Source organism: Canis lupus, chromosome 19, assembly GCF_003254725.2.
Source record: "Canis lupus dingo isolate Sandy chromosome 19, ASM325472v2, whole genome shotgun sequence".
Lineage (NCBI taxonomy): Eukaryota > Metazoa > Chordata > Mammalia > Carnivora > Canidae > Canis > Canis lupus.
Window position 1 is genome coordinate 53,711,518 of NC_064261.1, and position 20,671 is coordinate 53,732,188.

General features: G+C 45.2%; 1 protein-coding gene across 1 annotated transcript in view; it reads right to left on the minus strand.

Moving 5' to 3' along the window:
• The window catches only part of NEB (nebulin), a 200,923-nt gene that overhangs the window by 30,758 nt on the left and 149,494 nt on the right, over positions 1–20,671 (minus strand). Inside the window, 19 exon segments of the mRNA XM_049097113.1 lie at positions 1,074–1,178; positions 1,286–1,387; positions 1,589–1,699; positions 2,315–2,425; positions 2,512–2,616; positions 3,076–3,180; positions 3,779–3,883; positions 5,619–5,723; positions 8,491–8,598; positions 9,143–9,247; positions 10,631–10,735; positions 11,379–11,483; positions 12,783–12,887; positions 13,901–14,005; positions 14,611–14,715; positions 14,905–15,009; positions 17,673–17,777; positions 18,251–18,355; positions 18,984–19,088. Coding sequence (XP_048953070.1) covers positions 1,074–1,178; positions 1,286–1,387; positions 1,589–1,699; positions 2,315–2,425; positions 2,512–2,616; positions 3,076–3,180; positions 3,779–3,883; positions 5,619–5,723; positions 8,491–8,598; positions 9,143–9,247; positions 10,631–10,735; positions 11,379–11,483; positions 12,783–12,887; positions 13,901–14,005; positions 14,611–14,715; positions 14,905–15,009; positions 17,673–17,777; positions 18,251–18,355; positions 18,984–19,088 — 2,007 coding nt within the window.

Consider the following 20,671-nt stretch of genomic DNA (forward strand, 5'->3'; position numbering starts at 1 on the left):
TCCTTCCACAAAGTTCTATAGCATTCGACACGTTCCAACACAAAATCAACAGAAAAGAGTGTGACCTTGGTCAGTCCCCCGGGGGTAAGGTCAAGAAGGCAGATGAGAGAGAGAGAGGTGCTAGCTTGCTGGGGTCAGTCTTACATCACTGAGGGGTACATTCGTGTTCTTCAAAGGCCTCATCACAGAGGCGTTGTAAGGTGTGGCCCTGCGCCTCTGCAGTATTCTCCCCAAGCATCATCAGGCGGGGACGTCAGGACGGGGGAGGCCCACACGTAAGGAAGCCCTGGGCCCGGGACCACACGGAGAAGCTATAACCCCGAGGCGAGGCTTCCACAGGAAGTAAAGCTTCTCCGCATCTCAGGTTTCACTTAGGACGAGAAATGCGGGTCATGAAATAATCACAGGGCACTGAGAGGTAGGAAGACAGAGTGGACTTGCTTGATCAATGTGATTTCATTGAATGAAAGGGAGAACAGGTAAACAGGTAAAACAGCTGAAGATGACTTATGGGAAAATTCTACAGGACAAGGCATTTCCCCTCAGCACCCTGGACACACCCCAAACTGTGTTTATTTATCCACGGACGTCAAGCCTGAGGAGGTTGGTTCACCCCCCAGTTCTGAGCGCAGTCATGCAATATACGGATGCTGCATGAAGAATAAAGGGGGCTGCATCTGGCTGGGTTCTAGAAGTTGGAATGTCACAACTCGCGCCTGTTAAGTTCCCACAGGTGACTCAGGGACGAATCCCGCCCCTGGAATGTAATCTCACTGCCTGAGGCTCCAGCAGGACCTCGCAGGCTGATGTGTTTGCTCCACGCAGACAGTGAAGCACAGACATCTAGAGACACCCCAACAGATGGAGGAGCAGAGAATGAGCAGAGCCTGCGGATGTCCGAGAGGGACAGGAGAGAAGGCCCACTCGAACCCTCTCACTTGTCAAAGCTCAGGAGAGCCCATCAAATCCTGAGCATCTCTTCCGTTGCTGCTTCTGCACTTCCGTGCTGGGGGTCACGCCGTCCTGCAAGGTTTGTCACATGAGAGCGGCCAACTGCCCATCTGTATTATTACCTGGCTGCTCAGCTTGGCTGCCTTCTTGGCCATTTCGATGTCTGGGCGACCAAGCATGCTCAGCCCATGGCTGCCTTCCTTGCGGTGCTTGGCTCTGTACTCCACCTGCATCAAAGACCACCGAAATGGGCAACTCGTTCTAAGAGGTGGGCCTTGTACCACCTGGGGGCAGTGACTTCTGGGCAGCAGGGACATGTCAACCCCACGCTTACCTCACTGGCCTGTTTGGCTGCCTGCGTGGCCTTCTTGATGTCTGGCCGGTCAGCCACCGTGGTGTAATGCAGGTTTTCTTTGGCATCTTTTTTGTAAGCGACCTTTATTTAGAGAGAAAGAAATGTTTACTCACGTGTGGGAGACATGCTGTCTTTAAAAGAGTCCTCATCGAAAACAAAGGAACTTTTTTATTAAAACCAAGCCAATTTTTAAAACTACCACACACTGGATGCCTGGTATGCACCAATTCGGGATCCGCTGGCTCACTGGGACCCCTGGGAGTGTAGACAGAGGGAACTTACATTGCTCTGCTTCTTGGCCACCTCCATAGCATGTTTCACATCTGGGGGCTCCAGCATGATGGAGTAGTTGGATTTTCCTTTCTCCTTGACAAACTTCTTTTTGTAATTTGTCTAAACAGAGCCAGAAGTACTTGTGTGAGCAGAGGAATCCGGGAAAAGAACTGTTTTAACTTGAAGACCTGTGAGATCTCCAGGAAAAAACACGGCTCCCATTTTGACATCAGTCTGGAACCCAGGCCTCTGGTCCATAATCTAGCTCCTCCTCGTCATTTCTGCCCTGGAACCCAACGCTTGAAATGCAGCGGCCTTTGGAGAACTGACTGCAAGCCAACAGACTCTTTCATTGACCATTTCCAGCTTTACAAAATACGTAGAACCAAAGAGGGCTCATAAAAATGCAACAGCAAGATTATCGAAGCATTATTGCTAAGGACGGAGGGCGGGGATTTTACTTCTCTAAGACCGTTCAGCAGCTTAATGGTAGAGAGGCCGCTGTTACTCAGCAACGTGTCCTCGTCTCAACGCTGGGCTGCTAACACCCACCCTACGCTGTGGATGACCCATCCCGCCGCCGCGGGAGGCCTCGTAATGCCGGGCCCTCCATGGACACAGCGGCACCGACAGTGGTGAGGGCCAAGTGCCACACACGAAAGCCCTTGCAGCCAAGAGCTTGTGCCGGGTTGGCCCGGATCCCGAGGTACCGCAGGCTCGCAGCTGGGCACTTACGTCGCTGACGTGCTTGGTCACTTCCTTGACGTGGATGGTGTCCCTGGTCTCCGGCAGTGTCGTGTACGAGCCCTGGGCCAAGTGCTTCTTGACGTAGTCCTTGTACTTGTTCTGCGGGAACCCACAGAGGGCCTGTTAGGGCGTGTGCCTCGGGCCTGGCCGGGCGGAGGGGGCCACTGGGGGGGGGGGGTGGGTACCTCGGACACCAGGCGGCTGACGGTCTTCGCCAGGAGGATCTGAGGAGTGTCAGGCACAGCGTGGCAGGACCCTCGTTCCTTGACATGCTTCTCTTTGTATTTCAGCTGCAGGGGGTAGAGTCCTGCTTTGGTCCCTGGCCCGTGGGTGTGTGTTCAGTCCCCGAGCCCTGGGTAGAGCTCAGGACACGGAACCACGGTCGCAGCCCACGAGGGACTCGCTCAAGGCTGCGACATGGGAACCTCAGGGAACACACCGCAGAGACTTCGGCTCTTGCCGTAGGGGCCTTCCTAGCAGGCAAGTGGGCCTGGCCCGGGTTCGGAGGGCTCTGCGGAGGCGGTGGCCACCCGGGCACGCGGGAAGCATACGGCCCCACGGAAGCAGCGTCCCTTGGGGAAGGCAGTGGGCCTCCGGCCCCAGCCCTGCTGCACCTCCGTGTCCCTGGAGGGCGGCCACCCGCGGCCCTGCTGTGCCACTGTGGGGGCCGGCCCCCCGGGGCCAGGGCCCCACTTGCGACGGTGCAGCAGCACCTGTGTCCCTCTCAGGGGTACAGCCCTGGTACTTACGTCACTCTCTATCACAGAATTCCTCAGGGCCAGCACCATGTCTTTGTCGTCGGTCACAGACAGCTTGCAGCCCTTAAGGAATTCTCGGTCCAGCTTGTACTCAAACTGAAAGACAGAATAGAGGCCGACGGGGAAGCCAGCAGTTAATTTAATCTGTAGGGGACCCTCCTTTCCAGGGCACTGCAGGGACTTGCTGCTGAAACAGGGCAGAGGCTTCTGGGCACTCCCCCCAGCCCAGAAACCACCCCCCAGCCTCCTCACCCCCGACCCCCCCCAGCCCCACACCTGCTTACCCCCATCCCCCCACATCCCCCCAGCCTGCTTTCCCCCCATCCCCACAGCCAGGAACCCCCCCCCGGCTTGCTCACCCCCATCCCCCCCAGCCCCACAGCCAGGACCCCACCATACCCGGCCTGCTCACCCCCAGTCTCCCCCCAGCCCTGCAGCCAGGACATCCCCCCAAGCCTGTTCACCCCCCATCACTCCCCAGCCCCACAGCCAGGACTCCCCCACGGCCTGCTCACCCCCATTTCCCCGAGGACTGTGCAGCAGGTGCACGGCCCAGCTGGGAGGCCGGTGGAGGCAGGTCGAGCCCCCCCCCCCCCCCCCCGAGCTCAGGTGAGTTAGGGGCTCGCGCAGCCCCGGGAAGGCCTCCCTGTGTTCCCCTCCAGGTGAGCCCCCGCCCGACTGCGCCCCGTCTCACATCGCTCTGCTGCAGGGAGGACTTGGCGGCCTGGATGAAGTCTGGCCGGTCGGGGATCCACCTCCAGTGGGCCTTGTTGGCTTCGTACTGCTTCTTGTAGTCCAGCTGCGTGGAACGAGGTGGAGAGAAACCATTCCCTTCAGGGGCTGGGTTCGGAACCGCGCATGGCAGAAGGACATGGCCTGCATTGCATGCGGCCACGACCCACGGGCGCAGGACGGAGCCCCGGTCAACACTTCCGTGCAAGTGGTGCGACCGGTCAGCCACTTAGGTCATCTCAGGGGACTGTGAGGTCTCACAACAGGGGCTACACGTGTCATAGGCCTGGGGGTGAAATGACTGTACGCCCCCCTCCGCCCACGGCTTTACCATCTTCAGAGCCAAGGACTTAACTTGTAGCTACACGCAGGCTTGCTCCCGTTTACATCATAAATTCCCAGTGTTTCCTGAACACCAGGCACTTTCCTGAGCCTCACCACTCTCACTTCTTCAATCTTTTTTTTTTTAATTTTTTTATTATTTATTTATGATAGTCACACAAAGAGAGAGACAAAGAGAGGCAGAGACATAGGCAGGGGGAGAAGCAGGCTCCACGCACCGGGAGCCCGACGTGGGATTCGATCCCGGGTCTCCAGGATCGTGCCCTGGGCCAAAGGCAGGCACCAAACCGCTGCACCACCCAGGGATCCCCCCACCTCTTCAATCTTTTCAACAACTGCCCGAAACCATCCAGAGGGTTCAATGAAATGCCTGTGGGGAGGCAGCTAGTACTCGGAGGAGCTGGAAGGCAAACCGGCCTCAGAGGGGCTGGGCCCTTCCTGGACCTTCACCCGAGCTGGGCGGTTGGCTGCCTGGGGCCAAGTCGGAGGCAGAGGAGCACACGGATTTAGCTGGAGTGTCCTGGGAGGAGCCTGCAGTATCAGCACGTTCCTTTCCTTGCAGTATCAGCACGTTCCTTTCCTCCCTGCTTTGTCAGGTATAATTTGCTCTACCATAAAATCTGCATGCTTCTGATGAGATTTTCACGAGATTTGCTTTTGATGCCCTGAGTTTTCCCCCTACAAGAATCCTAGAGGACACCCTACACCCACTGCCCAGGTTCTGCATCGGACGCTGCGCTGCATTTGCCTTTTCACCCGCTCCTCCTGCTGCCCAACCCCTCAATCCATCCGCGGGACTCCTGTGAGCTTCCTCCCACCCTACATACCGGAAGGCATTTGCTGTCCTGATTAGGAGATGTTGTCTCGGGCACTCGTGGGCATTCGTTGGGTTATAATGGTTCTGTTTTTAACCATTTACATATTTTTTAAAAGTTTCTACTCATCGAAATGCACAAAAATATTTCTGTGGTAGAGGCTTTAAGGTGTCGTCCTATGCGCGTGTGTACATGCACGCACACGTCTGCACAGAGAACTCTGAGCAGGAGAAAGACACAGGCCAACTTTGGACAGCCTCAAGTGACTAAAACGTGCGTGCTGTCCAGAAGCAGCAGGTTATAGAGCAGGGCAAGAGGAAGACACAGAGGGTGGAGGGAATGAAGAGATGGTGAGACACCTTCCAAATGTGACCTTTCCAGAATTAAATCTATTTCTCGGCCACCTAGCTGAGGAGCTGAGGGGTGTGCCACCTGGGGCATGGGGTTAGCCACCCTGGCTCTTCCCCGTTCTCCTCAGAACCAAAGGCTGCTTTTAGATTCCAGGGTCATTTATGTTCCTGGATCCTAACCCATGATCCAGACTCACTGGAGCTCAATCACTGGAAGAGACGTAAAAGGAGGTCACGTGTCCTGCAGAAGCTGGTGAATCCCCCCATTAGACTTGGGAAGGTTTCTGGAACTTACGTTGGTGTTGACCTTGTAGGCGTCCTTCGCTGCTTTGATGTGAACAGCATCTGGCACAATGGTGCAGTTGGACTTATTTCTTTGGTAAACTTCTTTGTATTTCAGCTGTGGGAGGAAGCACAGTGACGAGGTTAATTTTTATAGCAGCCTACTAAACACTAAAAAAATAAGAAACTAAAACCATGACTACAGTACACGTTTTGTAAGGAGGACTAAATCTGCTGTGAAGAAAAGAAATGCAGCCACGCACTTTCCAGTCTCAGATCTTAAAAACTAGCTCCCCCAGAACACACTGGGTATGTCCCCCAGTGTCACCATAGGATTTACGTCTCCCAGGCTTGACTGAAAGGGCCACGTGTGTGGTCTCTTCCCCAACTCAGAAAATCCTGAGCTTAGAACACCTTGAAAACTGCTGATGGAGGAGAAACTTCCCCCCACTGCCTCCGCCATGGGGTTAGTCTTGTCCTCCATCTGCGCCCCCACAGTAATGGCTGTTACAAATCATGTCGTAACTCCGTACTTAACCAGTCTTCTTCCACTGGGCTGGACCCCTTGAGGGCAAGGACTGGGTACCAATAAGTATTTGACAAGTGAAAGAACTGATGGAGGACATCGATTACCCTTATTGCTAGAGTCAGACCTAGCAAGCTGGGTCATGCGTGGGTTTGGATGGGACAGACAGACAGGGAAGGCTTGGCTTCTGCGGGCCTACCCCATCCTGGGCCTGGCATTTCTAGCTTCACCCCCTTCTATTACTCTTAAATACAGGGCCTGAGGCATTGCTGGGGCCTTCTCACTACTTGTTGCAGAGGATTTTAGGTTTTAAGTTTTACTTATTTATTTGAGAGAGAGACCAAGAAGGAGGGAGAGAGTGGAAGGAGGGGCCCAGGGAGAGAATCTTCAAGCAGACTTCCCGCTAAGCATGGACCCCAACGAGGGCTCGATCTCACAATCCTGAGATCACGAATGGGGTGGAGACCAAGAGTCGCATGCTCAACCTACTGGGCCACCCAGGTGCCCCAGGGATTTTAGGTTATTTACTTACTTAGGTTTTATTTATTTATTCATGAGAGACACAGAGAGACAGGCAGAGACTCAGGCAGAGGGAGAAGCAGGCTCCCTGCAGGCAGCCCAATGCGAGACTCGATCACAGGACCCCGGGGTCATGCCCTGGGCTGAGGTGGAGCTAAACTGCTGAGCCACCCAGGGGCCCCAGATTTTAGGTTTTAACGTGGTTAAGTGTGAAAGTAAAACTGTTCTAAGGAAGCCCCAGAGAATCATAAAAATCATAGTTGTCTGCACTTTGCCATAGACCTAATAATCAGTATCTTTAGGGGAAAGGCTGGTAATCCATATTTTTCATCAATATCTCTGGTTATTGTTATAATCGAAGTCTGGAGAAATGGACACATAAATGCTATACCTTTTTCTAGCATGAGAGGGAATGGGCTGCTCCAGAGAAATGATCTGATATTTATGAACAAGTGATATTTACATTTGAAGTGCCATTGCTTAACATAAACATATTAAAAAATATTTTATACATTCTGCTTTCATAAACAATACACTAGGTGTTTTAAAATATTTTTCATGGCAACTCAGGGCCAACAGTATGAACATATATCTACCAAAAAATTCCTGTGCACCAACCATAGTCAAGGCTTTGGGGTAGGGGTGAGCTATTCTACAGCTGCCCTTATGCTGTTCTTCCTTGTACCCACGTAGCCATGGAGTTCTTTAAAATTTTTAATCTATTTTTTAAAGCTAAAATGGAGATAGTTTTCAGTTAGAATCTAGCTATATATCTGAAAATTTATTAATATAATTTCTCCTCCAATTCAGAGTATTCTAATTTAATGGCTATCTCGTTCCTCTGGGTCAAGATGAAGCTTACAGAATATTAGCAGTGTTCATGGCACACTGCATTTTTCAAATGCCTCAACAATACCACAATCCGCCCTCTCCCGTCTTCTCTATAACGTGACCCTGCCATTTGTTCATCCAAGGTGGCACTGAGCTCTTCATCACTTGAATCTGGGATTCACTGTGAGTCACTGTACCTAGCACAGCGTGGTGGCAGTGGGGAGCAAGTGTCCCTGGCGCCCGGGCCTTTCCTCTCTTGAGACACCGTCCAGAGTGGACGAGCTGGCCTCTCCAGGCCCAGCCACCCGGCCTGAGCAGCCTGGGCCCCCTCCCAGCCAGGTCATCCTCAAGGCTGGGAAGCTGCTCTTTGTTAATTCTAAGAGTAGCCCTTCACGGGTCTGGCAGCTTCTACTCCAGCCTCTTGGAACCCTCTACTGTGCCGTGAGATGTACAGACCACACAGAAAAGGCCACATACAGGGGTTCCCGTCTATACAACAGTCAGCGGCCTAGCCTACAGCTGTCATCAGGGCCAGCTATGGGACTGAGCCATCCTGGATGTCCTGGCCCACGTGGGCTTCAGTTGCCTGCCAACAGCCCATGGCACAGAGGATCCATTCAGCTGTGCCTAGTCAGTTCACAGAAACATGAGCAAAAAAAAATTTTTTTTTAAAAAGGGTGATTTTTGTTTTAAGCCACTAAGTTTTAAGGTGATTGCTACATAGGAATAGATACCTATTCCTCAGGGTTCACTATATCAAGTAAGAAAGAGCCCCAGATGAGAGGGGCTGCAACGCCATTCTGGTACCTTTTTTTTTTTTTTTTTTTTTTTTTTTTTTATGATAGTCACACAGAGAGAGAAGCAGAGACACAGGCAGAGGGAGAAGCAGACTCCATGCACTGGGAGCCTGACGTGGGACTCGATCCCGGGGTCTCCAGGATCGTGCCCTGGGCCAAAGGCAGGCGCCAAACCGCTGCGCCACCCACGGATCCCCCATTCTGGTACTTACATCGCTGACTTCATCTTTGACCTTTCGGACATGCAGCAACATGGGTGTGTCGTGGATTGTTGTGTAGCCTCTGGGTTTGGCCTTGTTGTATTCCAATTTGTAAAGTATCTGAGGGAGAAGTAAAAGCAGAAGGAGACAATATTGTGCATCTCAACTTATAATATGATGTAATTTAAAATATAAATGCAAAGATTTTTGTATGTTTCTGAGTGTGCATAAAGGAAAGAAAATTCCATAAAGTCTAAATTGGGGTGTCTTCCACTTTAGTTGGAATAATTCTTTATTATAAGAGTCGTGAGGACAGCAGGATATTTTATAACCCTGCCTCCCTCCCACTAAATGGCTGTAGAATCTTCCAGACATTGTGACAGTCAAAAATGTCCCTCCACATTTCTTTTTTTTTTTTTTTTTAAAGATTTTATTTATTCATTTATGGTAGACACACAGAGGGAGAGAGGCAGAGACACAGGCAGAGGGAGAAGCAGGCTCCATGCACCGGGAGCCCGATGTGGGATTCGATCCGGGGTCTCCAGGATCACGCCCTGGGCCAAAGGCAGGCGCCAAACCGCTGCGCCACCCAGGGATCCCTGTCCCTCCACATTTCCAAATGCTCCCTGAGTTTGAGAATCCATTCAGTGTTTCTTGCACTTACATCACTAATTTGTTTGTTGACTTTTGTAGTACGCAGGTGTTCTGGAGTATCCACAATTGAGGTAAATTTGTCCTTTGATTTTTCATAATTTTTCCTGTACTTGATCTAAATTGTAGAAGAGAAGAACAAGTTAACTTGAAGTAGAATAGAGGGCTTTAAGGAATCTAATTTTCTCAAGAGAGACCCACAGCAAACAGCAGGACTATTAGATAAGCCACACATGTGGGGCATGTTGTCATATTTTCTCTTTTAATCCTAACAAATGCTTAATATAAAACTGTATTCAATAGCAATAGTGTAATGGAGTGGGCAAACAATGATCATAAATTATATTTTCCATACTTGTCTATATCAGAAGCTCAGGCCCAGAGAGGTTAAGAAAACTAAGGGACACATATAGAAAGAATGAATCCCAGAGCCAGAGCCCGACTCTTGTTCTCTGGACTCCAACAGGGAATGATTCACTTATAATATGCTGCAAATATGTATAATGGCTTAAGGTTGTATCCATGTCGAAGATGAAACAGATATATGATGAAAAATGAGTATATATGGTTTAAAGTATTTATCATTTTAAAAAGACATTCATTTTTGCAATTTCTAAGACATGAGCTTTCTCATGCACACAAGCTGTTTCAAGCATTACAGATACGAGAGCACAACGAAATTTCATGCACAACTATTTGATAATCAAATCAGGACAAAGGAACTAGTTCAGGCAAACAAGATGTTCTTAAGGAGACCTCAGCCCCTCATTTCATGTGTTGATTTAGCATCAAAAAAGTGATAAAATGAGGTTTTAATACAAAAAATCAAAAACTTTTTTCACATGGGAACTACGGCATTTTATTGACATTTGGTAAATTAGGCAATTATCACTGTTTTTTTGTTGTTGTTGCATCAAATATTCCCTTCAGCATGTGATGCAAAAGTGCTGGTGTGCCCTTCAACTGACCTTGTAGGAAGGCAATGTCACCAGCAACATCACCAGCAAGTGGTATGAGGACAGATATGCTGGAAATAACCTAGCAAATTAGCACCAAACTCAAAAGGGGCCATAAATAAGTCCCATATTTGAAGAGCTGCCCTGAGACCCCACCCTATTGGTACACTGGTAGTGATCGCTGATATTAAATGAAAACATTATTCAGATATTTTAGATGCCGTTAAACTTACCTAAGATCCTCAATCTGTAAGGTCTCCATTTCTTTGCAGTAAATATTTAAAAAATTAAAATTAACGGTACACCAATTAGGAGATAAAGTTTGAAACAGTCTTACTAGGACTTGCTAGATGATGTACAGATGACAGCTGCTGCATCACCACACAGGGCCCCAGCTAGAGTTCATTTATAAGGAATGAATATTTATGCAGCTTTATCTTGTGAAACCAGTTCAGGCAGGGAGCAGGGAAGGAAATCAAGGAAAGCCTAAGAGTGAGCGCCCTCGAGGCTTCTCAATCTCTCTTTCACATCGTCTCAGACATTACCTGGCTCCACATGTGTGTGTTGTAGAGGGCAGTCAACAAATCTGGACGCAGAATTTCATTACATCCTTGTTTCAGAAGCATCTTGGCACTAGATTTATATTTTCTCTGTTCATGCAAAGAGCAGTGAAGCACAGAAGAGACTTAGGAAGACAGAAGAGGACATGGCTCTATATCCCCATCACTTCTGAGTGAAGAGATGTAGGCACACACACTCTGTGTACTCAAATATACACACGGGTGAAGACACTAAATATGTTAGAGCACAACGCAGAATGACCGCGATGCTCGTGGCTGAGCAACCATAACCCGGTGAACGGGGACCCGTAGAGCTGGTCCCACGACACTGCCTTCCAGGGAAGAAGACATCACTGGAGTGGAGAAGACACCAAGCAGTTCTGTCTTCCTTCCTCCCATTAACTTGTGTCTTGGTTTCGTGTTTACAACCCAATGTGCAGTTTCCAATTAGACCCTCGAGAAAAATAAAGGGTGGGAGGACCGGCTACCATGACTTTTCAGCATAGTCAAATGCTTTTTATCTTCACCGCCGCACATGTGAGGACACAGAGCATGCACTGGCACACTCAAACAGCTCGTGGGCTCTTTGGGTGGCTAGACAGATACTTTGAAACGGAACATCCCAATATCATAGGCAGAACCTATGACATCCTTGCGGCAGACGGAACGACATCTCATGAGAAATCTGGAGCACAGTCCTGCCTGGGCTGTCCAGCCAGCCCCATCACAGTACCTGACTGATCTGGTCGCCTGCGATCTTAGCCAGCAGATGTCTAGGCTCATCGACTACCAGGTGGTATTTATCTTTCCGCTGCTCATAATCAGCTCTGTATTTTTTCTGCTCAAACATCATATCAAATTATAGCAAGAGTACAACTTCAAGGCTACACAGAAATGTCCCAAGATAAACACTCCAGAGAGCCAGAAACAGGTCATTTCTAAGGGTGGGCTTCCAAAGCATCCAGGGTAGTAATACAGAGGTAAAGAGAGTCAAGTGAAGCTCAGCCTTCTGGAGAAGGCTGGGGCTTGGGCTAGATCTGATTGACGACACCAAAATTGGACTATCTTGTGTTTACGCATCTTCTATCTTTAAATGTGATGCCACTGACAATATTAGGCTTTATGGTATCTTAAATAAGGCACTGATAAGCTACAGGTTTACTGTCTAAAGCTGTGAGACTCAAAAAGCATGTTCATGGGCAAATTCTAGCAGTCTTCTAATGGTAGTGAATTTGATTATAAAAGATCCTGGAAATCCTTTGCAAATTATTAAAACAGTAACAAAATATATCAAGATTGTCTTCCTAGGAAGCTGACAGTAATTCTTTAGTCATCCCATGTGAAAATCGACTGAAAATGAACTAAATCAAATTTTAAAATAACAAAAACAAAAAATTCATATATTGAAATAAATATACTGTGGCTACATTTTTACTTTTAGACACATTTTGCTAGTTTTCTAACATTGCTTTTTGACTTACATAAATTCATGGAAAATCCAAGGATAGGAAATTAAATATAAAGCCATCCAAAAGTAAGTTAATTCATAGCTTGCTCATTTTGGCCATTTTAAGCTGAATTTAAATTATTGCAACAGTTCCAGGAAAGACTGGATAAGAACATAAGAGATATTTTGGGTGCAAATGGATACTTCTCTGCACCGATGTATGAGGAACAGTGGCAATATATGTGAAAGCACGAATCACTGCTCTCCCCTTTGGGCTGGCCCTTCCAACCACCGCCATTTCTGGGCCTCCCTAAGGGATGCCAAATTAACCTTGAGCTTCTGGGTCTTCCAACCCTACACAATATCACATTTAAGGGAGTTCAGCTGATAAAAATCAACAAAATCCTTGACCTTCCTCCTCTCGCCACCCAAATGGCTGTGCTATCCTATGTCAGTACAAAGAGAGGCAATGACGACAGTGGGGCCCTCACATCACTCTGGACAGTCTCTTCACTCTGCTTTTGGTAGAGCCCATCAAATGGTGACATTATAAGCGGCTTTCCAAATCTTTATCTTGAATCAACGTTTAAATCGACTCTCCTGTCATTTCATATATTGAGTTTGAATCAAACAACTTCATAGACTTCTTAAGGGAACCTAATAGGCTTAGCTGGATCAAGTCATACATACCTCATTCATCAACTGCGTTGCATACTTGAAATGCTTATTGATTGGACAATCTGCGACATACTTGAAATCTGACTTCGTCCTTTCAAATACCTCTTTATACTTATACTAGAGAAAACAGAACGTGGTTACTTGAGAGCAGGCTGGGATTACCTTTAGAATGAGACGTCATTTATCCTATATACAACTGAGATAATTTACTCATGGAGGCTAACAAGTAATGACTGAACATTTACTTTGTCTCCCAAGGCAGTGGAAAGTATACCCATGTGGATACCTAAAAACTAGCCCGCAGTATGTACTTTGTTGAACAGATGTCAACTAGATCCATCTTCCATACTAGGCAAAAACACAAATCCATTTCTTCTTTGTTTCTATATATTATAAGGGTTATTATTTTATTTTGTTTTATTCCATGTGAACTTGAAGGCATTTTTAATCCATTAATTTGAAATAACTTTCCAGTAATTAGATAATCATATTTTAAAGCAGAGGTGAGCTAACATCTAAACCACTGTTTTGAAATGACTCCATGATCCTTTTTTTTTTTTTTTTTTTTTTTTTACAATTTTAGGGGATTGTAACAAAGACTATGTAACAGAATGAATGTGGACCACGAGTCTAAAATATCTACTATCTGGCACTTCTCAGAAAAATTTGTTGACACCTATTTCAAACTCAAGGGAAGCTCATCCAGCTGCTTTACTTTGTAAATAGGAAAATGAGGCCATAAAAAACAGTTATTTGCCTCAAGTCACACATCAAGTTTGTGGACTAAAATCATCCCACTATGTATGTTACCATGTCAACTTTAACAAAGTTAGTTACCCAGAGACATAGTAAGGAAGAAATTCTGGAAGAGCCATTAGAGTTATGGCTATGGTAGCAAATACTAAGAGGACTTTTTATCATACTCAAATTATATAAATAAATGACTACAGTCGGTGAAGACAGTACTAAGAAACTTCCTAAGTAAACAGTTCAGTACATACTCCAACTACAAGGTCTAGATGCTAGGATAGAGATGGGTACATGAAAAGCCATTTCGTGAGTACTAATTCTCTCTGTGGGCACTGGAATATGTTAAATGCAGGTAGTTCTTATTCTTGAAGTAGATATACCTTGCTGTAGAGAGTCTTGTTCTTTTCAGCCAGAGTGAAGTCAGGGGTATCATAGGCATAGCAACCAATGCCCCTAAGCCAGGTCAAATCTTCTTTATATTTTACCTGGGAGAAGAAGATCATCAAAGAATTTTAAGAACCTATCTCTAAATAGTAGTAGGTTAAGATCAATACAAGCAGAACAAATAGAAGCTCTGACTACTGAAGTATAAAGAATTCTAAAGTATTAAAACAATCATTTAAGAGAAGTTTCCAGGAATACTGATTTCTGTTCATTTTATGGTGTATTGTTGTATCGTACATGGAAATTTTAATTTTTAATACTAATTAAAGCAATTCAATTTTAACAGGCATATTTTTCCCAGAAAGTGTATTAGCTCAGCAGCTATATTTTCATAGAGAGAGCGAAATTTTGAAATGAGCATTGATTTCCTAGAGGAAGTGTATCAGTTCTAGTCCCATACTATGGTATCATACATTTGGAAGAAAAATTAGGTTTATAAATTTGAATATATTTTTCTCTCCCCCAAGTTAAATCTCAGTTAGCAGTGATTTTTGGGATTTTTTTTTTTTTTTTTTTGGATTTAAACATCCATACAGAAGATCTAAAATCTGGCCAAGTGTTTAATCAGTTTTTATGCAGTGTTTGATTTCATACGTCATATGGGAATATGAATTTATATGTAAAAACAGAAAGTTTTGAGACTCACATCACTGACTGCATCAGTAACTGCCCGATGGTGGAAATGCTCTGGGCGATCAGGAATGGACAGCCAGATTCCCAACTGACTCATATAGTTCTCCTTGTATTTCACCTGTGGTAAAAACACAAAGGCAGCTATAAAGTCTTACCCAAGTTTGACATAACAAAGCCTACTTTTCTCTAGAGTTTTAAGAAACGGAGACTACTTAAAAAGAGAGAGAGAGAGAGAGAGAGAGAGAGAGAGAGAGAGAAGATGGTAGGTTATTAGGCCCTACACAACTGGAAATACATAGAGACATACTTTACTAATGTCATCTGTGACTTTGCGATGATAAACAATGTCGAGAGCATCCTTCACAGTGTGATATTTTCCTTTGGTCTTTTGAAATGTTTCTTTGTAGCGTAGCTGGAAAGAGAAACAGCACATTGATTATGAAAATCCATCAAGTTAAATAATTGAGTTCTTTTAAGCTTGAACTCTAGAGTCTTCTCTCTTAGGTTTTCCCATGAATAAATTTAGGAGAGATTAAACAGCTCATTTTTCATATCCTGGAAGAGAAGAAGGACATTAGGAGACAACTAGCGAAATCTGAATATAGAGTTTACTTAATAATTATGTATCAATATGGATTCCCTCATGACAAATATACCATGGAAATGTAATGTGTTAACAATAGGGGAAAATGGATATAGGGTATATGGAAACTCTCTGTACTATCTTTGCAACTTTTCTGTAAATCTAAAACTACTTAAAATAAGAAGCTTATTTAAATCTCAAGCAAGCAGGGGCACCTGGGTGGCTCAGTGGTTGAGCGTCTGACTTTGGCTCAGGACGTGATCCCACGGTCCTGGGATCCAGTCCCACATTAGTCTTCACACAAGGCGCCCGCTTCTCCCTCTGCCTGTGTCTCTGCCTCTCTCATGAATAAATAAATAAAATCCTTAAAATAAATAAATAGATAAAACTCAAGCAAATGAAAAGCTAATTAGGAGGAGGAAAAAAGTAAACTATCTTGTTGAGCTCAAGACTTATTAATGTACAAGAGGAGAAAGATTTAATTTCTAACTCCAAGTATCAAAATGCCTTCTCCATGAGGCAGTCCTGAAATTTTATTTTATAATCTTGATCTTTGTGGTATTTCAAGAGATAACATCTCTTAACTTTAATCTAAGAATATCACAGAAGATTCATCCCATTTACACAAGATGAGTACTTCTCTGAGCAGTCTGTTTTCAGCCTCAAGTCTTTTGGGTAGCTAAGCCAACCCATAATTAAAGTGGTCTTTTCTCTGACATCATAACTTTAGTTTTCACATGAATAATCTCATAAAATTGCTTAGCTCCACTTGGGGGGACAGCCACCGTAGAAAAGCCAAACTTAATGCCAGACACCACCCTTGTTACACTGGACTATTTTAAAGGTTAGAGTTATCAGCACTGGTAGGGGAGAGGCCTAGGAGTAGGGCTGTCCATTGGGGTGTAATGAGCCCTGGGGCCAATTTCACTGTGTGACCACCCCCAGAGAGGGGTGATGTAGAGAAGGCTTGTTCAAATTACTATTCAACAGTAGCCTTGAAGTGATAAAGATTGGGGATGTCACAAGAAGACTAAAAATATCCTAGGGGATGGACTTTGAGGGTAGTATACAACTCTCTCAGCTTATATTTTAAGCAAAATGGTCTGCCCCTGGCCCCCAACAGTAGGAAACCAGTGTCTTGGTGTGTTGGTACAGTGCAGCACTGAGCAGCACACATGCGCATTATACATTTAGGAAAGAGCATGCTAACTACCTTGGATGTTTCGGGAGATGCCAGCACTATGTGCTCAGCCCATTGGATCTCACACCACTAGACACCAGGGGTGGGATCTACATATCTCACAGGGTCAGGGGATAAGGTGCTAGTCCAACTAGCAGACTCCTTTCAGCTCCAAATGAAAATTATGGAACTGAGATGCTATTTGAATTCTGCTGTTTCAATTCACATTTCTCTTTAGAGATCACCATAATGACTTTAAGATGCCTTGAAATCCTAGAGCAGTGTTCTTAAATTGGGGGGTTATGAGACATTGATTTGGCTTTGGGCTGAGTTTAAGTCCCAGTGTGCAGCCAGTCCTCTAGGGATTCCAGTTCTGGTAATGGGTGTAGTGCATCTGCAGGTGGGCTCTGAACTGCTAAGGTGGGCTAAGAACTGATTGCCTACCCTGAATTGATTAATTTCACATGTTTTTAAAGATATTATTTATTTGAGAGAACGAGAGAGAGAGAGAGAGAGAGAGAGCTTGAGCAGAGGGAGAGAGAGAGAAGTAGACTCCCCACTGAGCAGGAAGCCTGACTCAGGGCTTGATGACCTATGAAATTATGACCTGAGCCACACAGGCTCCTCTAGTTTCATATCTTTACTAACAGGTAATCTCATTATCATTAAAAGCCAGATGCATCCTTGATCATGTGTTATGGGAGATGAAAGCCTGTCCCCTCCTGATTCTAACCAATGTGTCATTCTCATGATTTAGGTGGTCAAGAGAAGAAAGGAAACAAACATTTTCTGAGTGTCCACTAGGAGCCCAGCACTGTGCCAGGAATGTTATATATTTTATCTTGTTCCATCTAATTGAATTATCGTAATTCTTATCCACAGTCCACATATAAGAAAACAGAGTCTCAGAGATATTAAATAAATTGTATAGTGTCATAGTGGGCAGGTGACAATAACAGGATTTGAAACCATGTTTGGCTGACTCCAAGACCATGACTTTATGGATAAGTAGCAATTACTTCTCAAGTATCCCTAGCAAATGCTACCAAGGAATTATAAGAAGGGGTCATAGTTTTGTTAAGAGGACCCATGAGAAAAACAACAGGCTTTTAGCATCGCTTAGCATTATTCTTGGCTCCTGTGCCTGACTGATACTGTTGGTGCCTTTTGTTATTTCAGTGTTGTTGTTTTCACGATCCATGTTGTGGACCAGGTCGTTGAACTGTGGAGGACTGTAATATCTTTTGTTTCTTACGTACTACAACCTCGGCTGTCCCTATCACAACAGAAGAAAGAGAAAAGGGGTGCATACATCACTGGCGTTCCAGTAAGCCTTCTTGGCTCTGATGAGGACTGGCGTGTCTGGAATGGGAGTATACTTGTCCTTCATTTTTTCATATTGAATCTTGTACTTTGTCTAAGAAATAAAGACAGAAAAAAGAAACAAACTTAAGTTCAATGTCTTCATTCCTCCCAATTCACAACCAGGAATTTATTTATTCATAGGAATAAATGTCACTTGTCGTAGCCTGGGGACATAGTATATCGGGCTCGATACCAAAATAGCTTAACCTGTGTTTTGATGCTGCTGAGCATAATAATAGAAATGAGCTCTCTGAGCAGCAAGGGAAGTTTTTAAGGAAAGACTTTTTCTTCTTCTTTTTTAATGATTTAGTTTAAGAGAGTGTGTATGCAGAAAGGGGCAGAGGGAGAGAAACAGAATCTCAAGTAGATTCCCTGTGAGCCTGACATAAGGCTTGCTCACATGACCCTGAGATCATGACCTGAGCTGAATTCAAGAGCTGGCCATTTAACTAACTGAGCCACCTGGGCACACCAATATTTTTTTTCTTTAACCCAGTGTACCTTGGTGCCAAATTCCCAACTTACCTCACTGACCATATCCTTTACGTCTTTAGCATGTTTCAGGGCTTTGGTCTGGTTCCCAGCATGATGGTGGGGTCTCTCTTTGGTGGCAAGTTCAACATAAAGATACTAAATGATCAGAGAATAGGGATCAGATGTTATAGAGACAAAACATTTATTATTTAGAATTCAGTCATTTTCATTCATTTCTAACCCTTAAATCGGAGTGTCTACTTGTCTTTGTCCTGCTTTTTTATTTATGATATGTATTTCTTTTCATTTGTTTCTGTTTCACATTTGGAAACACACATACACACCCGAGTTACCCAATACCCTCACTGTTGAGTGTGGCCTGATCTAAATCCACGTGATAAAGAATGCCGATGGAAGAATGAGAGGATTCTAACAAAGCTCTCAACACATTTCCCCCCCTTTTTTGTCTGAATGCATAAAAGTGGTCATGAACAATAGATAGGTCCTACGGAAGGAATCAAGCAGTTCGGTTCAAAGACCATTCATCCAATGACGAAAGTCATAGACAATTTAGAAAAATAGACGTGGTATTGCTTGCTTAGGTAAAACACAGCCACAGTTATGATGGCCCAAAAGAGAACTGCTTGCAGTTAAGGGCCATGAGGCTGCGTCAAGGACAACGAAGTGTGAGAATCTGTTGCTGGGCTGGAGTGGGCAAGTATACATAACCACCCACTGTGATGCCAGCGCTGCAGGTTTGTGAGGCTCTGTTGATGAATCTCACCTGACTCTGAAGCTTCTGCCCTCGCTTGGCTCTTAAAAGATCAGGAGTATCAGGAACTGAGGTGAAGATTGACTTCTGCTTTTTGCCTGCAGCTCTGTACACCAGCTGGACATAAAATAGTCATTATCATTATTTCTGCTTTATTGGCACGTTATGGTCTCTGCTGAGAGAAGCCTTTACGCTTCATAAAGAAATCAGGGCTTGTCCCACTGCAGCAGTCTTGGCTTCTGCTCAATAAACCAATAATGCATTTTCTTCCTTAGCCCTCCTTTTCTTTTTCCTTTGTATCAAACTAAGACATTCTGTAGCTTGTCCACAATTCAAGCCTCCTACTGTGTTCTTGGGTCCTCCTCTCACTTGTTCCATTCTAGGAGCCTCTGCCAGCAATTATACGTTTCCCCTCTACATCTTCAACCTTCCTGTTTCTTCAGTCCTTCATCTGCAAACAAATTTTGCTCCCTTCCTTCACTAAGCCTTTTCTAATCTCTACCAATGATTTTCTTTCTACCTTTCACAGCCAAGCCGACTATGTATTTCTTCTTTTTCTCTTTAATTAATTCTCAAGGTAACAGTTTGGCTTCCACACAACCACACCAATGAAGTCACTCTCCTTAGGACCGCCAAAAACTTCACAATGGCCAAATGCAAGAATGGTTCTCTGTAGCAACTGAAACTGCTCGGCTGTTTCATTCCTGGAAATGTTCTTCCCTGCTTCCCATCCTGGTGCTCTCTCCTAAGTGGCCTTTCTAGGCACTCCTCCAATCTATGGTTCTACCCTTCCCCAAGGTTGCTACTAGCTGGAGTCAGGGTTGGCTTACTTTTACCCTATATGTCCTCCTTGGGTAATCTCGTCTGTTCCTATGACCTCAATCATTAATTTGAGATGGAGGATTTCCAAATGTATATATCCAGTGTTTCTCCTAAGTCAGACCCACATTTTCAACAATGTTCTGAACTTAACTATGTTCATTGCAGAATTTTTTATACTATCTCCATCTCCAGCCCAAATCTGCTTCTTTATCTATTTTCTCTACTTTGCTAAATGACTCCTTGATCTCCTTGTCATGCAGGCCAGACACTTGGGGGAGTCATCCTAGACATTTCCCTAATTCCCACAACAAATGATCATGAATTCTGGGCTCCTAACTTTGTGACAGCCTTTAAGTCTGACCCACCTTCTCCTTTTTTGAAGATACTGCCTTAAGTTCAGCCTCCTATATCATTTCTTCTCAACACATCTTCAAGAGCCTCCTAAAACACCTCCTCCATTGTACCACTCATTCATCTTTCACAAGTATGAGAAGATTTTCTTAAAGCTCAGATCTAATCGTATCTTAATGCTTAGAAATAATTCTAATTCCACATATGAGAAAGGTCATATGATATTTGTCTTTTTCTGTCTGCATATTTCACATTGCATAATGTGACTCACATTGCCCTTGAGGTCCATTCAAGTTGTCACAAAGGGCAAACTTTTATTCATTCTGATATTTGTGGCTGCCACCAATAGGACACTTCTTCGTCACTTGGCTCTGAAGGTCAAGGGAGCTTGTGCTCCTGATCCCATGAGACTCTTATAACAAAGAACACCCAGAAAGGAGCTCATAGCCCCGTCTGGGAGTCTGATTTTTAAAATTGTAACCAGGAGACACTCCTGGTGGTAGGCTGGTAGGGCTTACTCTTGTGGG